Here is a 26,160-nt window from a genome sequence, read left to right on the forward strand (position 1 = left end):
AATAAAAAAAAAATGACTTCTAGAGCTTTTGAACTACCGGAACTCTTCATCTTGATCTGATAATGTTCCTACTTCAGTCATTTCTTTTGTCAAATCTGTGTTAGTTTAATACAAGCTGTCGGGGTCACCTGTGTGACATTGCTTAATGGGCACCTTTGGCAGTTCAACTTACTGCCAGGTTAGTGTGTTTCAGGCTTTACTTAGTGCAATGCCCAAACTACACAAATGTGATCTATTTTGCTAGCTTTAAATGTTGTGACTTAGATAATAGCTGCTAGTAAACTCTAGTTATTCATTTTTGGGAGTGGATGGGAATATCTGCATTTCAGTTTTTAGGGATGGCATCACTAAACTTTCTTATTCACAAGTGAGATTGTGTTTATTGCACTTTTACAGGTTGCTTATATTAATTCTGTCTTTTATGATTCCAGAAACCAGTGCAAGTCCTCTGTCATTTGCACCCAGCGACATTGAGTAAGGAGTAACCTTCTCCAGCTTCCTAAACGCCAAAGTGTGTTTTGGTCAGGGAAGAGTGGGCCATGGGAAACATATTTGGAAACTTGCTCAAGAGCCTCATTGGAAAGAAGGAGATGCGAATCCTGATGGTGGGACTGGATGCAGCTGGGAAAACAACAATCTTGTACAAACTGAAGCTGGGTGAAATCGTAACTACCATTCCTACCATTGGTATGTCAGTGATGGTTTTGCATCTGTCAGAAATGTAGGATGTGCGCAGATTCTGCACAGTTTTGGTTTTTTACTATTAAAGATTGTTTTAGTGTTTCTTCTTCCCGTTTCTGCTAATGTGTATGAAGAGAGGACAGATTTTAAAGGCCTTTACCCACTAATCTAAATTTAACCAGGAGCAATAGCACCAGAACTGTTTGAGAAGCAATAAGAAAACCATTTGTTGCTTCATTTAATGAAATGCTTTTTTTATTGTAATTTGGATTTTTCTCATTTTATGAAGCAGTAAGAAAGGAAATAAATCCCAAACAGCCTAGTAAGTGTATTTATTGGCCAAACACTGGGATTGCTGACAGTGACCATAATTTGAATCAGTAGAGCTTATGAGTCTTGAGTTACTGAATTTTGGTCTTCAGTCCAAGATTGCTTTGTACTTGCAGAAGATGCACCTTGGCAGCTTGCTAACTGTGAGTCATGTCTTCTAATTGCAGGATTCAATGTGGAAACAGTCGAGTTTAGAAACATCAGCTTCACTGTCTGGGATGTGGGCGGCCAAGACAAAATTCGCCCCCTTTGGAGACATTATTTTCAGAACACCCAGGGTAAGTTTGCAGTTTTTCTTAATAACCCATTGTTTTTATACCTTTTTTTAAAACGTAGAAGCAGTGTTAGTATGCTTATTGTTTGTTTTTTAATTTGGGGTGCGTATACATATTTCAGACTTGTAAGGTTCCGTTTTTTCCTTTTTATTATTAGAAGTCTCTTAAATATCGTACTAAAACTGCATGTGATTCAGTGGACAATGTTGCAAAATAGTGTTTACACTGATGTAATGCACATCCATTGTTTAAGCTAGGGAATTGTGCATACAAGCATGCACAACAGAAAATCAGTTTTGTAACCTAAAATGTGCCTAATATACATGTATGTAATATATAATCTGTACACATTTGCTTATGCATATGTGTATACTTTTGGGTGTGTGTATTTACACCTAATGGATATGTGTACATGTGTTTCTATGCATTTGTACGTGTGGGTGTATACACACTTATGTATAGAGAAGGGGGAATTTATTTTATATATATATATATATATATATATATATATATATATATATATGCATAGAGAGACAGGTGTGTTAACAGAAATATACAAAGATGTATTGTATATAGATGTGTATAGTGTACATATGTATCTATATAGTATATTGTTTGTATGCATCGAAAGGGATACAATATTGTGTGTGGGATATATATGGTTGCATCACAGCTGGCAGACTGTGCAGTTAATTGACTTGTGGCTACACTGTCCATTTTTGTCAGCTCTGCAGTAAGTTGACCAGTGCTGTAGTTAAATGTGCTATGAACAACTACCATGCAGTTTGTGGAGCAATGCATTGTGGTCAGTGTTGTGTGACTGGGATGTTGGGTAACGAAGCATAGGGGTGGAGCCCAAACAGTGAATGGTGTGATGGGGTAGAGCCCCTTATGTAAATGCAGTGCCTATGGGACATGCACTGTGTGTTTCTATATTGCCCATTCTGATCCCTAAAGGAGTTTTATTACTGTTACTTTTGAAATTGATAATGAATACATATGTAGTGTAGTCTTGATTCATGCGTATGGGGCGCCGCTTATCTAGTGATCTAATTGTTTGGGTGCACAACTAGATGTGTAGTTACTTGCACTGGCTTTTTGTTACTAAATGTGAAGGTTGAATGAATTTTCAGTTAACATATGATGTTTTTTGTGTGTGTATAGGTATAATTCACTCCATTTCTAGATATATCTGTAGACATTGAGAGAGTGTTTCCCCTCTCAACTATCTCCTGTAATGTAGACTGTGGTGGTGTTAATCATTCTTGTACTTTCACACATGCCTGCACCTCTGTCTGCGGACATGCATCTTCCCAGTGGAATATTTTTCACTCTTGCTTGCTAATCAAAGCCAAATTGTCAAGGGTATAAAAGCAAAGCCTTCCACACCACTGATGCTGCATACTTCTTGATATTTCTGCAGGTCTAGTTGCAGTTATCTACAAGTAATTGTCTTGAATTAAACCAGTACACACTCATTGTCATTCTGATGTCATGGTGCCCTTTATTGTAGTGCTGAGTAGGAGTAATAATGGGGTGGGGGGGGGTGGCTGCTCCTTCACTGTGAATTTCTAAATATGCTATGTAAAATGTACTGATGCTGTGGTGGGCAACATGACATCATGAGGTCTTTGTGGGTTTATTCTCAGTAAACCATTTCAAGATGAAAGTGGACTTTGCAACTCTATTTCTTTTCTTCTGATAGAGGGAAGAAAATGCTTTTGTGTCTAGAAGACAAAGACTTTAAAAGGGAACACAGAGTTTTCTGTAACCTGTTAACTGTTTGAATTGCAAATGCATCTTAAGGTCTGTTTATCAAGCCAGCACTGGGCTCCTGTCAGGGCTTCTGATTGAATCCGAGTCGCACAGTTAACTAGTCAAAAGTCCATAAGTGCCCTCCACCCCAACAGTCCCTACCTGTATGCAAGCTTGTCTCTGTAGTCTGTGCACCATGGATTAGTGTGTGTGTGTGTGTGTGTGTGTGTGTGTGTGTGTGTGTGTGTGTGTGTTTGGGGGGGGTTGTACCTTTAACTGCAACTTTTACACTTTTAAACAGGTTGCGATTTATATGATTTGGAATTTTGAGTGAGACAAAATAGTGGTAGTATAATTGGTTTGATTATTACACTCGGTAATTTGCTTTTGAAAGTGGAGTTATTTGACCTTTGTCTTTGTTCAGCACCACTAAAATCAGGTAACCTCGTTTCATGTTTAAAATGTTTACTGTTTTCTGTGTCAGTTGGACCCGATTTAAGCTCTTTGCTATAACTGTTTGTAGTTTGTTAGTTTTTTTTTTTAATTCCATGCCTATATGGCCACACACGCTCATGGTATCATTGCAGGCAATGAAATGTGGCCCAAAACCAGAGATCAAAGATGTTGGCATTCTGTCCTAAGGGTACAGCATCATCTGACCAGATTGTATAGATAAATGGGGTGGTGAATCTTGCTGAATAATAGCACCTTATCTTCATGATTTACCACTCTCTCTAGTAATGCTGAACATCTTTCTAATAACCCTGTTAATGATTAACACTGGAAAGTCCATTTGCATGATTACAGTATGTTTCTCCTAACAGTGGCCCATCCTTACAAGACACTTTCTTGGGTGGCTTCAACACTTCTGAAACACTTTCCTTGGGCAACCTCAACAGTGACTGGGTTTCCTTAAATTAGCAAATATCTCCATGTCCTGTAATTATGTTTCCCACTGTTAATAGCCCCACTAGCTTTAACAAAAATGTCTAACAAACATGACGTCAGACTGGACCAACAACCCAGACAAAATGTTTGCTGTCATTTCCCTCCCAGATTCTTTGTGATCAATCTGTCTATGCCACATGTCACTTTAACAAAAAAAACTTTAATTACAGCTCATTTGTCACCTTTCTCACATGGTCTTGTCTTATCTGTCTCTAGATAAAGCAGTGGGAAACATTCAGTAATTTCTTCCTCTCCATTCTCAAAATTTGCATGGCCTAAGAAGGAAAAAAAATCGAATCTGATCTCGCACTCTGGTTAGCACATGAAACAAAAGAGCATTACAAGATAAACAGGTAATCACATACCCAGGTAATTTGATCCACATACAAACCTTCATAGAATTGTGTGTTCAGTGGGGGAAAAACACATCCAATCCAACAAGAAAAAAACACTTCTGGTTTTCTGTTAACAAGCTAATAATCCTGAATTAGCTCAATAATCTAAACTCCTAGCAAATTTATGTCGCTGCTTGTTCCAGCCAGGCTGTTTTAATTGCCTCCATTATACTCCACTTTATATCCATCCTTCTCCCATCAGTCAGTCCCAACCAAAGTCCATACAAAAATAATTCAGTAAATTAAAACATCTTTGCCTAGCTACAGATGAGGTCTGCCTGCCAAACTCCTAAACACTGCTGCTGAACCTCTACAATATCCAGTATCCATTCTAAAAAATATATCTTCCTGATGCCTGTGCCCCAGAACTGTAGGAACAAAGTTAACATCTTTTCTACACAAAGGTGAAAAATCTAAACAACTGTCCAGTTACTGCCTAGTCGTTATCCTTTTCCCTTCTCTCAAAAAAAAAAAAAAAAAATCCTGGAAAATATATACACCCCTAGTTTTAACAGATCTTAAGCAATAACATTCTTTCCCCATGGCTTCTGGCTTCATCACAACATGTCTACAGCAGTGTTATCCTTTCTCATTGTGATTGACCCAGGTAGAAATGAAGGGAAGTTTCTCTTCCACTTTAAGACCTGTTCACAAAGATTTTGACAATTGTTTCTCATTCTAAAGTTGTACAAAATGTCTTAAATTTGCCTCATCCAGAAATTGTGTTCTATAGTTTGCAAACCAAATGTGTAAAATTGCATCAAGAAGTCTCTCATAAACCAATAATCTTCAATCTCTCAAGAATCCATTCTTGGTCCTCCTACTTTTTTCAGTAGTTTCATTAACAGCCTTCTCTCAGCCTTCTGAATGCTGTCCGCTATTCCTTTACACTGAAGATTCAACTATAATCTATACAGTCTTCAACATCTCTGTACAAATCATCAGTCATCATTTGGCTGAGCAAGGGCCACAGAATTCGTAGTTACTACTCAACCACAATAGAACAAAATTAATTTATTTCACCCTAGTTTACACCATACAGGTAAAATCAAAATTCTTTACTCTAACAATACCTAACTTGAAATAGTCTTGTAAATCGAACTACTGTGTGTTATTGATGAAATTCTGTTTCATACCCTTTTCTAGCAAATAATTAAGAAAAAAAAAACACTCAAGTTAGGTCTCTTAGAAGCCAGTAGCTAAATGATTGAGCAGTAACCTAAAGCCACAGAAACAAACTTCTTCCTATCTAGTCTATTTTATGCATCATGTATTCTGACCCTCACCTTAGTTGAATAAATCACTCCTGGTGTTCTGGATGTGTGATTCTCAAACAATCTAGAAATATATAGCTGATTGCTAGGTTAAAATTTTCAGAGTTCTGCATTGTCTTCATTTTCCCTGACCAAATTATTATATATATTTTCTGGCATTGTTTTATGTTTCTCATCTGTCCTGAAACTGTTTTTCCCTCCCACCCTGTTCTTGTAGTGTTATAGTTGGAGGCTTGCAGTTGCCCACCCCTACTGTACATTTGATCTGGGGACACCCCTCCCAGTCTGGTGTTCACTCTGCTTAATACAGAGAGAACATTTAAGAAGGCCAACCCACTCAGGTTCTTCACCTTGAATTTTTCTTTTGCTTTTCCTTCCTCTCTCCTTGCACTTTAATAAAAAAAAAAATGCACTTTATTTTGCTTTTGCCTCTTCATAAAAGTACTAAATTGTATTTATTCTGCTGCATTTATTACTGCTTAGTAGTAGCATGATTAAATTGTAAGTGTTCTAAGCCTTTTGGTTTAAGCGCTTGGGCTTTATTTTACATTAAGAAGGTTTGTGGCCTGCACTCTTGTGGGAGGAGAGGTTAGATTCTGCCCTTCTGAGCTGGGAATTTCTGGTTAAAGGATTATTGTGCCTGCCTATTTGAACCATTTCTGAAATTTCTGGTTAAAGGATTATTGTGCCTGCCTATTTGAACCATTTCTGAAATTGGTGTGCCTTGTTTCCTGTAGCATAGACTAGACTCAGGCATGCTGAATCTAACTCTTTGTATAACTTAAGCACTTATCCATGCTGTCATTTTTGGCGAAGGTTCCCCTGCACCGTAATGGCAGGAGTGCTCAGTTAGAACTTGTCTGAAGACTGCTGGAACAGGGCTCAGTTTTGAGCTACTGTTCGCACTTGGGCTTCAGACCAGTTGTTTTGCATTAAGAAGGTTTGTGGTCTGCACTGTTGTGGTAGGACCGGTAGCTTACATCGGGAGTTGCTGATTGAAGGCTTAGTGTCTTGTTCTAAAATTGTGTATTGGTTCTGGTTTAAGCACTTCGGGCCAGATCTGAAGTAGGCAGACTTCATTTGTCTGCAACCTGTGGGTATCGGATCCGACCCGGCATTTCAAAAAGCTTAGGCTCCGAGCTCCTAGCTCCTCCCTCTACCATAATCCCCTGCCAAGCCCTTACTGACCCCATATTTCGTTTGCCGCTTTTCAAGTTGCAACAGACTCCTCGAGCTCCTGGTTACAGATAAGAGTTTTGACTAAAAATTTTTGAAAACTTTAAACTTTCATAATTTAGTTAGAGTGTATGTGTTAGGCTTTCCTCTCGCTATCTTAATTTTTCTTCGGGTTTTGCGTAGTTTGTGTATACTGTGTGTTTTAGGCCTGTTAGGGCTTAAGATGTCAGAAGCCCATAAGGCAGTGTTTTCTAAATGTACCGAGTGTGGCCATAAGCTGTCCCCAGCGGATGGCCACACTCTGTGCGTTAAATGCTTGGGGGTTGCACACCTGTCATCTGGTTGTACCATTTGTGCAGGGTTCAACCCCCGAGCTTTAAGGGAGCGGAGGTCGAAGCTTGTTCTGGCGGGACTTCTCCCTCCAGGTGCGGCTCCGGCCTCTGCCCCTACTAGCCAGCAGCCTTCAGCGGGTGCTGTGGTCTCCCCTCCCCCGGCTGGGACTCAACCTCCCTCAAAAAAGCCGGAGGAGAGGGAGACTTCAAGGGAGAAAGAGAAGGAGAGGCACCACAAACGGCTCTCCGTCTAAACGGGCCTCCCCTGTGTCTTCTAGATCTCCTCCTCCTCGGTTCTCTTCTGGGCCCGAGGAGGAGGAGGCTAGCCCTTCTGTGAGGTCCCCGAGGCGGCTCTCTAGGTCCGCATCTAGATCCACCTTTTCCATGAGCGAAGCAGACATGGACCGGATGATGAGGCGTTTCATCCAGGCCCAAATGCAAATGGGAGTGCTCTTAGCCCCCCCCATCCGGGAGGGGCTTCGACCCCTTTTTTCACCCCCTTGGCTCCTTCTCCGACCCACACCCTGGGTACGGAGCTGTCGTTGCCGAGCAGAGTTGGATCCGGGGGTGGGTCGGATCCGATAGGTCAGCACACCTCTGATCCGACCCATCCCTTGAGTGCTTCGGGTACTTCGGACCTGACCTCTTGGAGCCGAGGGAGCTGGTGTGTCTTCGGCTCCGTCTAAGTCGGAGCACACCGGTCTCTCGGATCCGAGTGGGGGTCGGCTCTCGGGGCTTAGAGAAGCTGGCTCCCCCTCGGCCTTCGTAGTGGAAAGGGCGCTGTTGAGGACTACTGGACCCCCGGTCCCTGCCACGGCTCCACCCCGCACTCCCTTGCAGTTGGGCCAGGCTCCCATCAGCCAGTCCCAGGGACAGCCCGCCTCGATGTCCCAAGTTGTTCCCTTGGAACATCTAGCTGCTGAAGAGGACCCCTCGGACAGTCCCCCCGAGGAAGTGCCTCGGAAGCGTAAGTGCAAAAGGAGGCACATGGACTCCCCAGAGTCCATTACCGAAGACACAGACTTGGATGAAGGGGAGGGCTCCCCAAGATCACCCCCGGAAGACATCTCCTTTGGAGACATTATGGAAATGTTAAGGATCGGGGGGGGGTGGTTTGCCCCCAAGGCCTCCTCAGACGAGTCTGTGTTCTTGGAGGCATTCGAGGCGGGCCCATCTACCTCTTGGGTCTCCCCTCCTGCCGATTCTGTGGTGGACCTTATATCCACCAGAGCATGGAAGGATCCGGACACCGTTGAGCCTATACCCAAGCGTCCAGACCATATCCTGAGCCCCCCCGGCTGACCGCACTCACTGGAGCAAGGGCCCCCCGGTAGATGCCATGATGATGGCTGCAGCCACGAAGAGGGAGTTAGCACAGGAGAGTCCCTCTATGCATCCTCCGGGCAAGGAGTCCCGCTTGATGGATCACATTGGGAAGCGAGTTTTTAGTTCAGCAACCTTCTCTTTTTGAGAGCGCTGAACTACATGGCACATGTTATCAGGATGCAGCGGGACCTGATTAAAGAGTAAGCTGCATCCCCCCAGAGTCCATGTCAGGTGAGGACAAACAAGTGTACTCAACCCGTATGGCCACTCTTAGAGCGGTTTCCAATACGTCTATGCGGCTACTTTCTCATGCTACCGAGGGAGCCGCTAGAGCTAGCGGAGCGGGCCTAGTCATGAGGTGTCAGGCCTGGCTCCGCCACTGTGATTTCGCAGAGCCCTTCAAGGCGACTTTCGCGAATGCCCCCTTTGATGGTTCTGCCTTGTTTGGCAAAACTGTTCGCGAAACGTTAGTCCAGAGCGAGAAGGACGGGAAGATGCTGTCTGTTGTCTGAGTCCGCTTCTCAGCTCCCCAGAGGTCCTTCTCGAAGAACCAAAAGTGACAGAAGAAGATGTGGTTCCGGAAGTCGCAGCAGTCCCAACCTGGTCCGGATAACCAGTCCTTCCGTGGCAGAGGAGGACAGGGAGGTCGCAGTCCTAGAGGCAGAGGGGCTCCTAGAAACTTTGGGTCCAGAGAACCTTTCTCTGACAGACCCACGCAACAGCCCTGAAGGGTTGCCTGGCTGTCCGTCTCTGGAGGCAGTCGGGGGGCGTTTTTCGAGGCACCTGACTTCTTGGGAGTCAATCACATCAGACCGTTGGGTGCTTCGTGTGATATCCAGAGGTTATACCATTCCCCTGAGCAAAATCCCCAGATCCCGCAGCCTCCCCGATGTACCACCCGACCAAAGGGAGGCAGCAGCTGTCGAAATAGAGCAGCTGCTAGAAGCCATCCAGCGCGTCCCCCGAGATCAGAGCGGATCAGGGTTTTACTCCAGGTTCTTCTTGGTGCCAAAGAAAACTGGAGACTAAAGACCGATCTTAGACCTTTCCCTACTGAACCTGTCAGTAACCAAGCAAAAGTTCCGGATGGTCACCCTACAATCTATACTCCCCCTCTTGCGGGAGAACGATTGGATGGGAGAACTCTACCTCAAGGATGCGTACTACCACATTCGGATGGACAGACTGTCCAGGAGGTTCCTTCGCTTCCGGCTGGGAGCCAGCCACTACCAGTTCAGGGTCCTCCCCTTCGGTCTCACCTCTGCCCCCAGACCTGAGACTCCAGGGATTACAGGACGGCATCATCAAGGCATCTGCTGTGCTCAGCCAGGGACTATTTCCTTCTTATAGCCCCAAGGCTGGGCATCACCATAAACTGGGAAAAATCTTTACTGCACCCCACACAACTTACAGATTTCATAGGAGGAAGGTTGGACACAAGATCAATGCGGGCCTTCCTCACCCCAGACAGGCTGTCCAGCCTGAAGTGTCATATTACAGCAGTCCTACAACCGTTTCCGACAGCAGCTTCGGTCCTGAGGGCCCTGGGATCAATGGCAGCAGCTATTCCACTTCATGCTCGCTTACACATGCGGGTTCTTCAATGGACCCTACAGGTCCAGTGGTCCCCGCTATACTCCTCTCTCAACAGCCCAATAGTGGTCAGCAAGGCATGCAAGGACTCCCTGTTTTGGTGGCTCCAGTCTCTTGAGCCTCTAGCAGGGAGACCCTTTTGTGCAACATTCCCCCGAGCCACTGTGACTACGGACGCTTCTCGCCTCTGGTGGGGGGGGCATTCTGCGGGCAAGATTGTCCAAGGCACGTGGAACACCTCAAGAGACCTCGTTGCATATAAATGTCCTGGAGATGAGGCAGTGCTCCTAGCGTTGCAAGCACTTCACAGCCTTCTTCCTACAGGGACTATTGCGATCCAGACCGACAACATGTCGGTAGTCTGGTACATCAACAAGCAGGGAGGAACCAGGTCCTACCCCCTTTGTCGAGGGGCCATGAGAGTCTGGGAATGGGCAATTTCCACCAAACGCTTTCTTGTAGCAATGCACATTCCGGGAAAATCCAACATCCTTGCGGACAAGCTCAGTCGCACCATTCTTTCCCCGCGAGTGGTCTCTCAATCCTCTGGTAGCGAAGAAGATTTTTGCCGTCTGGGGGCAACCCTGTTGCGATCTTTTTGCTTCTCACTCAAACGCCAAATGCGACAGTTTCTTCGCTCTACTTCCCCCACCTGGGGAATCCCCGAGAGACGCTCTGGTGCATGCTTGGCCTCCCGGTCTCCTTTATGCCTATCTCACAAAGTGAATCCGCCCTGGATTCTGGATCCGATCCCGGATCTCATCTCCCATCCTCTAGGACTCCCGGTCCCGAATCTACACACCCTGAAATTGGCAGCCTGGCTGCTCCAGTTCCATCCTTGATTAGGACTCCCGGTATCTCGTCACCTGTCAAGGCCATTTTAGTGGCGGCTCATAAACCTTCCACTAGGAAGGTTTATCGGAGCAAACGGAAAAGGTTTTCTATTTGGGCGGTCCAGAAGAGTATAGATCCTTTTTCAGCACCTATGTCTGTGGTACTGGACTTCTTAACAGACCTCTTTCATCAAGGGGCTAGTTCTTCCACGGGCTAGTTCTTCCACGGTAAAGGTACAAATGGCAACGATTTCCCATTATCATATGGGTCATGAGTCAGCTCCCCTTATGACTGCGAAAATTTGCAAGACCTTTCTTAAAGGAGTTTTTCTGTTGAGGCCACCGGTCAAAGAAGCTATACCACCTTGGGACCTATCCTTAGTTCTACAGGCCCTTACTGCTCCCCCCTTTGAGCCTGCAGCTTCTGCAGATCTAAAGTACCTTTCCTGGAAGACTGCTTTCTTGGTAGCCATCACATCAGCCAGAAGAGTGTCTGCACTTCAGGCTCTATGCATCAAACCGCCTTACCTCTCCTTTTTTCCCGATAGGGTGTGCCTCAGGACCAATCCATCTTTACTTCCAACAGTTTCTTCGGAATCTAATATTAATCAATCAATCCACTTACCTGTGTTTTTCCCCAATTATAAAAACAAAGGAGAATATAAGCTGCATTCTTTAGATGTTCATAGACAATTGCGCTTTTACATTCACGGAACGGCTGGTCATAGACAATCAGATCAACTGTTCGTTATGGGCAATGCGGTTTCCAAAGTCACACTGTCGAGATGGATTGCTAATTGTATTCTGCAGGCTTATGACACTTCAGGTAGGCCTGCTCCTCAAAGGGTTACTGCTCACTGTACTAGGGCAGTTTCCACGTCAGCCGCGTTTAAGTCCCGAGTGCCATTGGATGATATCTGCGCGGCAGCCACGGGCCTAGTCTCATACCTTCATTTCTCATTATAAGGTGGATGTTTCCAGGGGAAGAGCATCCTTTGGCTCAGCGGTGCTCCGGAACATGAAGTCTGCCTACTTCAGACTTAGAAGTTATGTACTCACCATAACGTTCCATCTGAGTAGGTGACTTCATTTGGATACAACCATCCCCCTTACCTTTATACAACAAGAGTTTATGCATCTATTTAGATACTTTTTATTCTAGTATTATATAGGCAAACTCAATCTGAGGTCAGTTATGGCTTGGCAGGGGATTATGGGTAGAGGGAGGAGCTAGGAGCTCGGAGCCTAAGCTTTTTGAAATGCCGGCTCGGATCCGATACCCACAGGTTGCATCCAAATGAAGTCACCTACTCAGATGGAACGTTATGGTGAGTACATAACTTCTAATTATTTTACATTAAGAAGGTGTGGTCTGCACTTTTGTGGAAGGAGAGGGTAGATTCTGCCCTCTGAGTTGGCAGTTTCTGGTTAAAGGCTTATTGTGCCTGCTTATTTGAACTGTTTCTTTCTGAAATTGGTACACCTTGTTTGCTATAGCATAGACTAAATTTTAAGAGGGTTCCCCTGCACCCTAGTGGCATGAGTGTGCAGTTAGAACTTAATCGAAGACTGGTGGAATGGGGCTCAGTTTTTAGCTTTTTATTGGTTAATTTGTTTGCTCATTTGCTACTGTTTTATATTTAAAAAAAATATATATGTATATATATATGTGTATATATATATATATATATATATATATATATATATATATATGTATATATATATATATATATATATATATTATATATATATATATGTATATACATATACATATATATATATGTATATACATATATATATATATATATATATATATATATATATATATATATATCTATTTTATGCATCGCCACTTAGCTAGGGTTAAAGTATTCCCAGTGACATAGCTAGGGTTAAAGTATTCCCAGTGCCATAAAGTCTGCTCTTCAAATTTTCCTTTAGAACTAGCCAGTTTTCAGTTTTAGCATTCAAATCTGTTTTTTTGAGCTCGGCACTTGTTCAGAACTCGTAAGCGCTAAATAAGCTACAAATTACTACAGCACTCTTTCCTCACTTGTCTGGAGGAAAACAGTTCTTAGTACTTCATAAATAAGCACCTATCCGGCATGTCTAAGGATCCGCTCCCAATGTTTTCTCATGTCTACCTGATGAATCTGGGCATCTTGGGGCAATGCAGCAATTGCCTAATGTACACAGATGACCCCTCTTCTCCTACCCCCCCAACACTACAACCTGTGAGAGATGCACTTATATAGCCAAACTGGAAGCAAACAGGAAGCAAACACAAAGTACACACCGACACAAAGTACACACCTACGTTCGCGGAAGTTCAATAAAAATCTGCTAAAGCAACAGAGACTTCCAAAGCAGAAACACAATCAACCTCCACCCCCCAACACAGCCCAAATGACACATAGTCCACAAACTCAGTGTGCCACTCAACCACAGCCCATAAGGCATAACAACTTACTCAACACTCTAGTCATAGGTGACTCTATAGTCAGGCACACTGATGTTCCACTTCTCGGGCACACTGTTCCACTCACCAAGCTAAACAAGGAGAAAGTAACTGTCAGCTGCCTGTCTGGTGCCAGGATCCGCCACATAATGCACATACTCTGGTCACCTCACAACAAGTACAAATATGACTCTTATTGTCCATGTTGGTGTGAATGACCCGAGACGTACCTCCCTAGATTACATGGAGGAGCTCTCCGATCTTGTAGCCCAGGCAGGTGTGACCCTAGCCCTGAGTAGCATCCTGCCATCACCCAGAATAATACCACAGTACAAGGTCAAAATGATTGACTTAAACAATTGGCTAAGCTTCTGGTGTCATTCTAAGGTCATCCCAGGCAGACGGGTACCGGATCCCATGATCGCCAAGACCACAGTACTTTGCCGGAGATAGCCTGCACCTGTCGCCCTTGGGATTCTGGATACTGGCTAAGGCTCTTGCCGCCCCTATAGTGCCTTTTTTTAGGCAAGGTGCAAATGACAAATTCACCACCGTAACGCGTACAAGTAAGCAAAATCTGAGGGTAATGCTACTCAGTGCTAGAAGTCTAAACCTCAAAATGCATTCACTCGAGGCACTCCTTAAAATGGGGAACATCAAGATCTGTGCAGTGACAGAGACCTGGTTCAAGGCTCCAGAGAGCACCCCTGCATTACCAGGCTAGAATTCATACCACACCTTTCCGCCACCTAACCTGGGCTGAACCACTAAAGGCGGAGGTGTGTCCATATTAATTAAGGATATCCACACCTCCAGGCTAGTTGCTCAGCATAATTAATCTGAGATTATCCAAGTGCAACTAACTCTGGGCAAGACCGCAATCCAAATTGTAACTTGCTACAGATCCCCCCACCATGCCCCAGGATTCCCCACTCCTCTTTTCTTGAGACACTGGAAAATATTGAGGTACAACTACCCCACCATTAACTACTCGTGTACAGCTAATCAGCCTAGACATCCACATCCCGTCCCCACCCCCCATTAGGGAAACCTCCTTAAAAATATTTCTCCAAATCCAACTTCACAGCAAGCCTAACGACACCCATGCAGATGGACAATAGAGGTACGACTGCTGAATCCTACACAAGTGCACTTTATATACACGTACACAAGTGCATGGATCGTGCTATCCCTAACTGAACCAAGATGCTATCCTCCAAAAAAGGAAGCCAATCTGGTGGTGGTCTGCCATAAACAAACTATTCAACAGAAGAAAAACTGTTGCAAAGAAAGAGTAAAATCTTATGATTGGAAGAACTCCTTGGTCAGCCTCAGTAAGAAGCTGAGATCCCTCATAAAATCCTCCATAGCTAGTTACGAAAACTAAATCGCCACAGATTCTAAAGACAACCACAAAGCATTCTATAGCTATGTCAAGAATCTCAATGGCAACACTCAGATCTGCTCTTGTTGCAGCACAATGGCTCTAAATATACAGTACCAACCTGATACTGCCAAAATCCTGGCAGGTTCAGTGCTAACTTTACCCGCCTCACCCCATAAAGGGCCCATCTCTATACTGGAAGAATGCAAAGTTCCTGTAATCACGGCTGCACAGGTAAAAACCACACTCTCCAAAGCCCAAGAACACAGCATCCATGGGACCTGACAACATCCCAGGCTGCATTCTACATGAACTACAGAATGAACTGGCACCCCACCTAAGCACCATATTCAATCATAGCCTCGCCTCAGGCTTTGTGCCCACTGAATGGCGCACAGCGACTGTTATCCCACTCCACAAAGGGGAGCCACCACGGACCCTGGGAACTACCGCCCCTTTAGCCTGATGAGCCTGGTCTACAAGGCCATGAAATGTATCATTATGGAACTTATAAACAAAGACACTGGTAATCTCCAAACTCTGGACCCCACCCAGTTCAGGTTTGTAAAAGGCAGATCATGTCTCCTAAATCTGATAGACTTCTTTGAAGCAGTCACCAAAGCCGTAGACAGGCAGTCTCCCCAAAGCTTTTGACATCATCCCCCACTCTGGAATTATAGATAAACTCACTAAACTAGGTATAAATCCCAATGTCGCAAGATGGGTTGTCAACTGGCTCACTGACGGAACCTACACTGTGGAAGTAGCAAACTTCAAATCTGACTTCAGACCAGTGACAAGTGGAGTACCACAAGGTTCAGTTCTGGGTCCTCTCCTGTTTGGTATCTACTTTTCTGAAGTACAGGCTAACACAGAAGGTCTTTGGCTAACTAAGTTCATAGATGACTGCAAACTAGGAGCCATAATTGAAACTCCTAACTATGTGGACATCCTACAAAAGGGCCTCACTGTGTTAGATGCTTGGTGTCAAAGCCATGGCCTAAGGCTAAATGCCAAAAAGTGCATTGTCATCCCCTTTGGTAAAAACTCTGTACTCATGAGCTACCACATAGGTGGTAATCTACTTAACACCTGAAGTGTGATAAGAGACCGTGGGTCACAGGTGGACAGTAGTGTCTCCTGTGTCTCCTTTGATAATCACATCACCACAGTAGTCAGGAAATCCTTCTATGTGGCACACCTAATCACAAAAGGTTTCTCATCCAGGAAAAAAGAGGTCATGGTTTCCCTCTACTCATCGCTCATTAGACCCATTATAGAGTACAGTGCTTCTTTTGGTATGTACCTCACAAGACCTCTACAACAACTGGAAAGGCCGCAGAAAAAACTCACAAAGGGGATTACCGGCCACATGCCCTACAAAGACTCTCAAAAAAACTCTAGCTTTACTCCATCGCTTATTGCCTACTCAGAGATGATCTCTGCCTAACATACAAAGCTATGTCAAACCCAGAGCTGTTGGACATGCTCCACTTAAAGAAATCCCAATCCCTCCGAGCTACACTCTCTAGGGACTTAACCTTGTAAACAGAACATGCTGGAGGGATAGATTACTGTCCCAGAAACTTCCCATGCCCTGGAACAAATTACCTATCTATATCAAACAAAGCTCCTCGTTAGCACTCGTCAGTAAAAATCTTGATTGGATGGGAAATAGGAAATTAACCCTGGGGATCACTCTGTGGCTCTGCTCGACAGGGGCACAGGAAAATGATTTTTCTTGGGTGGCAAAAGCCAGGGTACCTTTTTGGCTAGGTTTGTATAGGCTCTAGGGCCAGTAGCCTAGTACCTACCTATGAACCTAATGTTTGCACACAGTAATGTTTACTACCAAGACATATGCCCAGCCAGTAAATTCCTTTTACAGTGGTACACTTCATCTGGACTTCTCTGCTCAAAAGCTTTTGTCCTTGAATGCAAATAAAAGGTCCCACAGTGCTTTTGATAACACCTGTCTAAAACCTGGAATAATCTCCCTGTAGCTCTTCAACTAAAATCAGCCACAAAAGTTAACCTCCAAACACCTACTTGATGTCAACACTTCAACTTTCTGTCATCTTCCCACTATTTTAAAAACCGGTTTTGAATATTGTGTACCATAAGTTCTCACCATTTCTTTACTACTACTTTTTATGTATATTCTATTTATGTATATTCTACTTAATGTATTTTTCTCTTTTGTAGAGCTGTATAAAACATGTAGTGTTAAAACGCAAGTACACACCATTTAACGAAATTGTATGTAATAATGTTACAAAGTAACACTTGTCAGAAGTGGTCAGATAATATGAAAAAGATCTAGAGCTAAGGAGCTTAATAGGAGAATGAATTAGAAGATGAAATAGTTGAATTCCAGGCTTAAGCTGAACTTTCCCAGTTGCTGAAAACCAACCCCCCAGTATCACTAGCAAATGTACCTGCTGAATGGTGAGGGTAGCGTGTGGTGCAGGAGGATACATAATGGAGCTGTGTGCTCACATTTTGCGGGCATCCATAACAATTACACGTGCAGCTGTGGTGGCGCGTGGTACTGAATTGTTTCCTTTATAAGATGCACTGCAGCATTCTGCACCAGTTAATGGTGGTTTAGATCACCACCATAACATGAATGTTTGTCAGAATGCTCAACAAGCAACGTAGACCATGTTGGATGAGCTTCTAATCTCAATGACTTGTTTAGGCTGGCATCCATCTGAAGGGAATGTGTACTGCATGACCTGCAGCTCCATATGTAATGGAATTTATATATTTTAAACCTACACACAGATTCCCTCATACCATACGGTAGTACATTGCCTTGTATGGTTGTATGTGTACATGTTTTATATTTTGAACTAGAATGTATTGAGATTTTTTTACAGTAATCTTTTAAGTCAAATTTAACTTTTTATCGAAAGCATGTTATTGGCTTCAGAATTCTTTTGAGTAAATGCAACTTTAGTTTCCTCACTAACTCACACAAAACTGTGTACGTACTTTTTTCTTCGCTAGTGTTCTAATTTTCATTTTGAGACAGTTCTTGCTTTACCTAGAGATCACTGCCTGCAGCTGTTGACTGTCATAGTTGTCAGTCTCTTGCATGACTTTGCTTGGAGATGAGTTGAGGAGCTTCTGTCTGCAGCTGATCATTCTGAGGCAGTACTAGTTGGTCTCTTGTTTTCTGTGGACTTCAGTACATTTTTATGTAACTGACTGTATGCGATTACTCCTGTACAGTTTTCTGTGTTGTCTACAGACCATGTAGGATCTTGAGCAACTGGCCTAGAGCTGAACTTACTGCTTCCTCTGCAAATCTTCCCATGGGTTTTGTCACTCTTCAGCTTGTGAAGCTGTTAGTGTCTTGCATACAGTTTCAGTCTTGACTGTATTTGTGTGTCTGATCATTTCTCACTAGAATTTCCTTTACCTTGTGTGCAATTTTTTTTTTTTTTTTAGGATCAGTAAAGTAAGCAATTTCCTTATCAGTATTCTGTATGTGAACAGTTGAATTGGCAATACATTTGAGTTTCTGCAGTGGAGTGTTTTTATGCTCCAGAATTGTATATGGCCATCTTCATAGGCAGTTGCCATCAACCTTTTGAGATGTTTCACAGTTTGGATTGTTCTCACTTGCCCCCCTGTTTGTCGTGATTAGTCTTGTTTCAACTTCCAGTGATGCACAACTGTTTATGGATTCTTGACTGTAACCATTGTCAGATGTTATAGGAACACTTTGGGTATCCCTGGTCTTGAGAATGTAGGCACAGAAAGTAGCATTAAAGCTGGAATGCAAGTTGTTTCTTTTTTTATTTATGGAGTCCATCCTGTCATTGCAACATATTCTGTTCTTATTTCTGTGCTGTTGCGTTTACAGACTGAAAACTGTATCTTCTTTAACCACAGTTATCCAGAGAATTTCTAGTTGTTCTAGCAGTTCTTCATGCTTCTCTGGTAAATATGCTTTAGTCAACATGCCTGATAAGTGTATGTTTTCTAGCTTGGCCTTCCTTTCACTTTCCGATCATACTTCTGTAAATTTAGTAAATTACTTTGTAGTCTTTGAGATGCCTTGTATGGAGACTTTCTGAATATGCTTTTGTAATAGTTTGTGTTTTAGCATGACATGTAATTGTGGACATCCCCTCTCTCTCATCTGTGCACTGTTACTAATGATTCATTTATTATCTGAGCATCTCTGGTTTTGTGTGTAAATGCTCTTGACATGTAGGTAGCCGGTCTGTTTTTTTAATATTGCAGGTCGTATGCCATTCTGACTAGCTGCTTGCAACTTGGTTTAAGTATTCACGTCGTAGTATATTTTAAACTCTGTTGCAGCTATACATAGTTTCTTCTGCATTTCTAAACGCATTTTGTATTCATAGTTCAATTCCCATAAAATATGTTACTCTTACAGCTTTTTAGAGACTTACTTAACTTAGACTTATTAGGTACAAGCAAGCTAATACCTACTCGTCTTTTGGCTTTGGCATTTGTACAACTGCTCTGAATCTTAACGGGCTTTCTGACTCTCTTATGCTTCATCCCTATTTTAGAATATGACTTGCAATTATGCTGTCTTGTTCTGTTTTAGCAATTTCATTGGTCTGTTTTCTTTTGTTCTTTTGTCTGGTTCAGCACAGTCGGGTCATCAGTTATGTTTACGACACATTCCAGGCCTTCAATTCCATAGGCGAGAGCTCTTTGGCCCACCTCTGGTGGTGATGGAATATCGGACAGTAGTGAAAGTGATGTCGTCTTTTTATCGTATTAAGTGTGCACAGTATGGCTTTTCCTTCTCTCTTTTTTCTGCCTTTATCCTTTGATTAGCAATGTGGAGAATAGCTTAGGTTAAGATACTGTTGAGATCCTCTTCCACAGTAAACAATGGGCTATGCTTTCTTTAATCAGTTTAATGCTAGTGTCTGTACAGGTGCAGTTCTTTCCATTCTCATGTCTTGTTTTATTGAGAGAACGAAAGATATGTTTTGAAGGATGCATCACTGGCACCGAATTAATCAGGAGTCATTAAGATGCATTTTCCTGACCAACCTACTAAGCTTGTAATTAAGTCCACATCGTCCTGAATGATGCTATTGTTATGGTTCTGTGCAGTGTTCAGAGTCTGTGTGACTTAGTTCATAAGGTCATAGAAGTTACTAGGCTAATGGCCCTATTGCCTTTACAAGCCTAGCTAAGTTCTGCACTTGTTTCCACAATCAGCACCTATTGCCTGTGTCCAAGCGAGACACGGGTGGAACCCCTGGGGTAAATTTACGGTTACCCATCCAGTCAACCAGATTGCACTCTGAGGGCCACAGAGGTGTTCTGCTTGACTTGAATTGAGTCTGTTCCAAAGGTGAGGTAATCTCTGGGAGACAAACCTATCACTTCAGCAGGTTCTATTAATGTCACATACCAGGTTAAGGTCTTTAGAGAGAGTAGCCCATGAGCCATTGGACTTATGATATGCAGCATTTTCAAAAAAGCAGAGTCAATATTGCCTCCAAGTAGTTTGTATGAAACAGAGTAAAATGACAGTGATTTCACATGGGACAGATGCCGAATACCTTGAATTCTCCTTGTGAGGAATTTTTGGTCTCTCCAATAGTGTCAGTCTCCCACTGTGCACTGGCACCAGCTATATGACTTACGGATGCCCATGACTTTTTACTTTTTCTTTATAAGCCTTTGTGGATACATTCAAGCCAAACCCCATTAGCTGTGGACATGCATGTTTTGGCCTTCTTATGACCTCATCAGCACAGCTTGAATGAACTGTTTGGCTGTACTTTAGAAACGCAAGGTCTTTACACTTAGCTGATGTTCATAACTTTTATGGTGTCTGCAAAATATCCCAGCTAACATCCAAACCAAAGGAGGTCCTATGATGGCCGAAATATGCACGTCCACAGCTGGTGGGTTTTGGCTTTATTGGCCTGAATGTATCCACAGACTTAAAAAGAAATAAAAAGTCATGGACATTCAGAAGGCATATAGCTGAAACACTTTCTATCCTTAATGGGCATATTTGCATATATCCCATGGGCTTGTCCGTACAAGAGGTTTAAGGTCTCACACAGTAAAAACTCTTTGTCTAGGTTTTTCTTGTAGTTGCTTTCTGGAACCAGAGCAAGAAGTTATGGTAGCATCCCTCTTCTTTAACCTTCTGGACACAATGTACGTTTCTACCCCTGCCCCACTGATTCTTTGTCTTATATTCTTTTGATGTCCTTCCATTTCTTTGTTGCAGTATTCATTGCATTAGGGATCTCCTGCCAAGGGCGGCCCGATGTCTGGCCAGTATACCAAAACCTTTAGGTTACTTAAAGATACTCTACATCACACACATGCTCCTTGCATAGTGTGTGGTCTAAAGGACGTCTGGATGTACCATCCTCAGAACTTCTTTGCCGCCAGTCTGAATGCCATCTCTTGTCTGTCTGAAAGCGTATTCCATTGCTGGTTCACCAAGCCAATTCAGATAAGTGTCCCATTTTTTGTTGCTTGCGGGGTTTCATGTCATCCAAGACGGGTAAATGCCAGTGTGGGAGATTCCTCATAAAGACCATCACGAACAGTGTCTTTTGCTTTGGCACCTTGCACTACCATATGTCTTGTTCCATCTGTCAGGCCTTTCTACCAAAAGCCCTTCATAGTAGACTCTCTTCTTTGGCGTTCCAGCTTGAAAACCAGCGTTTTAAGATTCTTGTGAAAGACACCCTGGAAGAAACTTCCCACTCTAGGGACAGCCATCCGTGAAGGCGGCCAAGAAGCCTCGGCCAGAATCTTTTGCTTTTCAGCTACCACTGGATGTCTTTTCCTGGAGTTTTGCCCGGATTTATTGTTGGATTCCTCTCTTGTGACTGGGATGGAGGCCAGCAGACATCTGACTTTAAGCACATCCAAGGAAGTATTGCAGTCTTCCATTTTGGATGTTCAGGGGGAACCACAGCTGATTTATCTCCGAGGGGCCTAGGGGTGTTCCTCAAATATTAGAAGTCTGTACTACCATTATTGAATGCTGTTCTAGGTCAGCCTTCAAACTTTTATATTTGGACTTTCCATTGAAGAAAAAGCAAAAGACTAAGCATTACTCCTGTTCCTAAGGATCCACAAAGTGAACATGTTTAGTGCTTTGATGGCATTGAAACCTCCTCAGGGAGTTTCTGTTCCAGCCCTCTTCAGTCCTCTACTCACTTAAAAGACCCAGGGAACAGATTTGAGGAGGAGCTGGATTCAGATGAGGCATCCCTTGCTTACTCTTTGATTCCCTCAACTTTGGACTATGGATTAGGAAGATTTCACTTTGTGGAAGGACTATGGATTAGAAAGATTTCACTTTGTGGAAGTAGGTCAATCTCAAACCAGTTTCAGGAAGAGGAATCTGCCAGTCCTGATACTCCCTTTGAAGAGATTTCTTTTGGGGACACTCTCCAGGATGATGAAGCTGTGCGAGTTCAGAGCTCATTTGAGACGTGGAATAAAAATTTCTCCCTTCCATGACCTTAAAATCAAGTTGCTCGTTAAATGCTGTCTGGATAAGATATCAGCAAGATAAAGTTTGCCTTTCCTGTAAACAAGATTAAAATTGTCCTTCTGCATTTTGAGCATTATGCATTGCAATCTGGCAGAAACCTGTATGCATAGGCTTTCTGAAAATAGTGACTAAATGTTGGTGGTTAGTCTCGATCTGTATAGGTCGACCATAAATATAAAACTTTGAACATAAATATAAAATTTTGAACATGCAAATACAATCACCAAAAGCTAGTTCTCTGTCTGGGCATATCCCATCTCAGTTTGGGTAAGAGTTCTTGATGCATAGGGTACTGGTCTACCCTCTTGAAGAATGATTGCACCAAGACCATGTTTAAAAGCATCCCAGGAAAGAGTAATTGGTTTGTGAACATAGTAGCTAAGAATTGGTGGACTGTCAATTTTCTGTTTCAGGACATTAAATACTCTGATGCCATTCTGACCATGACCAAATTACATCTTTGCTTGCCAGCTCTTAGCGGTGCTGAAAGTTGGCTTAAATCTGGAATGAACTTGCCTAGATAGTTGACCATGCCAAGAAAATTGAGGGCTCGAAAATTGTCTGGAGCTTGCATCTCGAATAGCTGTTTGCTTGGAAGGATCTGGTCATAAGCCTGAACTGGTAAACAAGTGACCAAAGTAACGTCTTGTAGCCTGACTTTGAACTTCTGAGGATTCAGCTTAAAATTCACTTAACGTGCTCTTTCCAAAACTTTCTTGAGGTTTCTGTCCTGTTCAACTTCACCAGTGCATCTTACTAGAATATAATCTACTATACCAACACATGGATAGCCTGAAATAAATTGCTCCATCACCTGCTGAAAGACTTCACTGGCAGAATGTATTCCAAATGGCATTCTCAGAAAGCTGCATCTTCTAAATGGCTTACCAAATGTGGCTAGCAATGAAGATTTTTGGTAAAGTGAAATTTGTCAATGAATGGGTCTTCTCACGTTTCAACCTGTACCACAGTATGGCAGTTTCCCCCACCCCTGCAAACAGCAGGTGCATACACAAATGAACACTTTCAATGGCCTGTGAACCAACTAAATTAAGCAGAATAAATGCTTTTGTGCATGCATCATGTCAGAAAAAACAGCCTGTATGAAAATATCATATTCCTGCTCTCTCCAATTTTCTACAATATTATCAAACACAAGCTGTACAAGTCTGCAAAATCTTTCTGCCATGCCCACAGATTATAGTAAAACAGTGCAGTCTTGGCCCTTGTAATTGTGTACAAACATGCACACACACACCAGGTACTTGTAATAATATTCAGATGCACAATAAACTCCTTGAAAGACTGTACTGTGTTCATAGGTAGGTACTAGGCTATCGGCCCAAGTGCATACGTAAGCCTAGCCAGCAAGGTACCGTAGCTTACGCCACCCAAGAAAGTTATTTTCCTGTGCCACTGTCCAGCATAAGACATTCCCCTCCAAAAATGAGCATTCCCTCAGACTGGACACTTTGAAAACTTTCCCGTAGGTTATGGTATAACCCCCCCCCCTTTTTTTTTTTAATTTAATTCAAATCTACATCATGTATATTAGCTTAAAGCTCCCTCCACATCGCAGTCCCGGGTATAACACTCCTAGGGGCTTCTGTCTCTAAAGAAGCCATTAAAAAAAATACGGAAGCAATGAAAGTAAAGATTGCATTATAGAAGCCTATAACAGAGCTAAGGAAATTGGAGTTTATGCAAGTCAAAACTCAAGCCGATAAGAAGTAATAGTTTTAAATATATTGAGAGACAACAACTGTTTAACAGCAAAGGGCTACATCCATATACATTGGCCCAACTTGGCTCATATAACATATGGAAGCAAATAAAAATATATTGGTTGTCATAACATAGGTTAAGGTGTGAAATATTCTATGAAATAACTGTACTTTGAAGTAACTTGCACTATAATACTGCACACACTTGCAAACACTGCACACTTTTTGGATACTTCGAATAGCTTTCGTTAATATGAAAAAAAAGTGAAAAAAAATGTGGTCACTTTCCCTTCTGTACATTTTTATGTGATTCTGATATTGTTTCAAACGTTTTCATAATTTAATTTGAATATTTTTTCAAACGTTTTCATAATTTAATTTGAATATTTTTGGTATCAATATGTCGCAGTTTCAGGCATTTCATTTAATAAGTTCGTTTTGAGTGCTTCATTTTATATTTGTGGAGAGAGAAATCATTTAAGCAAGTTTTACTACCTGGAATTTTTCTGACCTGTTTTGCAAGTCGTTTGAGCAGTTGGGATGATCCACTTATGTATATTCCTCCATTTCTAATCGGTTGATTCATGGCTGTGACTCTGGGATCGACACAGTGTCACTTGTCTTATGTGCATTAAGATGGTGATAAGGCTTGGGTTTTTAAGTAGTTTATTGCATACAAACGCATCAGGGTGGATGGCAGGACATTGAACATAATTGAACTATCCAACTGATTGACTACATATATTCATGCTCTCACTCTGGCTGCATATATGCATGCTCTCACTCTGGCTGCTAACTCAAAATGGCACTCTTGCTTACACATGCTCAGTACTTGTATGCACGTGTCCACCGACTGGAATGCTTCTTAAAGATCTATCATACACTGTGATCTACACCCTGTCCGTTGCTTTCTTCTCCCAAGTTACTGCCCTCTGATAAAGATAGCAAGACCATGGAAAGTCTAGGCAAAAAGATTTATACGTCTGCTACCGTGGCTTTTAGGGCAGTTCATTATCAGACCCATATGTCCAATTATTTTTTTAGCTGTCCTGTCCTGTCTCAGGCTTGACAGTTTATTTCTGATTTTTCCAGACTCTTGAGGGTAAAATTTCTGCCCTTTCCCAGTTAATGGCTTCCAGGTGGCTCTTCATTCCATAAAGTGTACTTGTGGTACAGCAGCTGCTAATTCTAGGGCTGCCTGTTTTGGATCAGTGATGAGGAGGTATTCTTGGCTTCGGCTTCAACCTTTGCCCGATTAATATTAAGGCTAAGTTGATGAATACCCCTTGATAGCAAACACTTGTTTGGTGAAGCTGCTGCCTATGTTTTAAGTCCCTTCAGGATAAGGCCAAGGCTTTACATGAATTTAAACGTGTTTGTTTCCCTGTGCCTAAATTTCAGAGAAACTACTCCAGCTACCAAAAAAAAAACAAATTGGGATACTTTGGGATTAACATGGCTAGGCTTACTAGTTTAGTAACCTCCTTTGAATGAGCCAGCCTTTGTTTGCAGGCAGTCTCATTCTCCTCCTAAGGGTAAAAAGGGTTGCAAGCGGACTTCTCCTGTTGAGGCTACTCAGACTTCAGTAGTCTACTTTTCCAGATAAACCAGATGCTGTCTGACTATCCCATTCTTCCAGCCACTTTTCTGTCCCTCTCCCCGGATACAGATTACGCAGGATTCCTGTGTCCTGTCCCACACAGGGGTGTTTCATGGTTTGGAAATCTTTCCCCCTTTTTTTTGGGTGTTCTCTTCCCCCTCAGGAACAACTCTCCTTTCTAGAGGTGCTTCAAGACCTTTTGACTCTGGGGGTACTATTCAAGAAGTGCCTGTGTCCCAAAGAGGGAGGGGGGGCTCCAGGATGTTTCTAGTACTAGGAGAGGGTACTTGGAGACCAAATCTAGACCTGTCTCATCTAAGCACTTTTCGGAAGGTGCCCTCTTGGTCTCTTCAGACTTTATTCCCTCTCTTGCTTCGTCTGGCTTTATATGGTGTCTCTGGATCTCAAGGATGCATCTCCACATCCCAGTCCAACCCCTTTTTAGGAAATTTTTATGATTCTCAGTTGCTTCCTGACATTTTCAGTTCTCTGCCTTCCCCTTTGGCCTTTGTATTGCCCCAGTGGTATTCAACAAATGC

The 26,160-nt window shown here is 42.8% G+C and overlaps 1 protein-coding gene across 3 annotated transcripts in view; it reads left to right on the forward strand.

The window, feature by feature from the left end:
* The window catches only part of ARF3 (ADP ribosylation factor 3), a 146,480-nt gene that overhangs the window by 2,567 nt on the left and 117,753 nt on the right, over nt 1-26,160 (forward strand). For all 3 annotated transcript variants that reach the window (XM_044083788.1, XM_044083789.1, XM_044083790.1), the window contains exons 2-3: nt 432-687; nt 1,179-1,289. In XM_044083788.1, coding sequence (XP_043939723.1) covers nt 540-687; nt 1,179-1,289 — 259 coding nt within the window. In that variant the 5' untranslated portion in view covers nt 432-539. The remainder of the gene's footprint in view (nt 1-431; nt 688-1,178; nt 1,290-26,160) is intronic.

The sequence above is a fragment of the Protopterus annectens genome, chromosome 9.part0, assembly GCF_019279795.1.
Source record: "Protopterus annectens isolate FY-2018-M chromosome 9.part0, PAN1.0, whole genome shotgun sequence".
Taxonomy (NCBI): Eukaryota; Metazoa; Chordata; order Ceratodontiformes; family Protopteridae; genus Protopterus; species Protopterus annectens.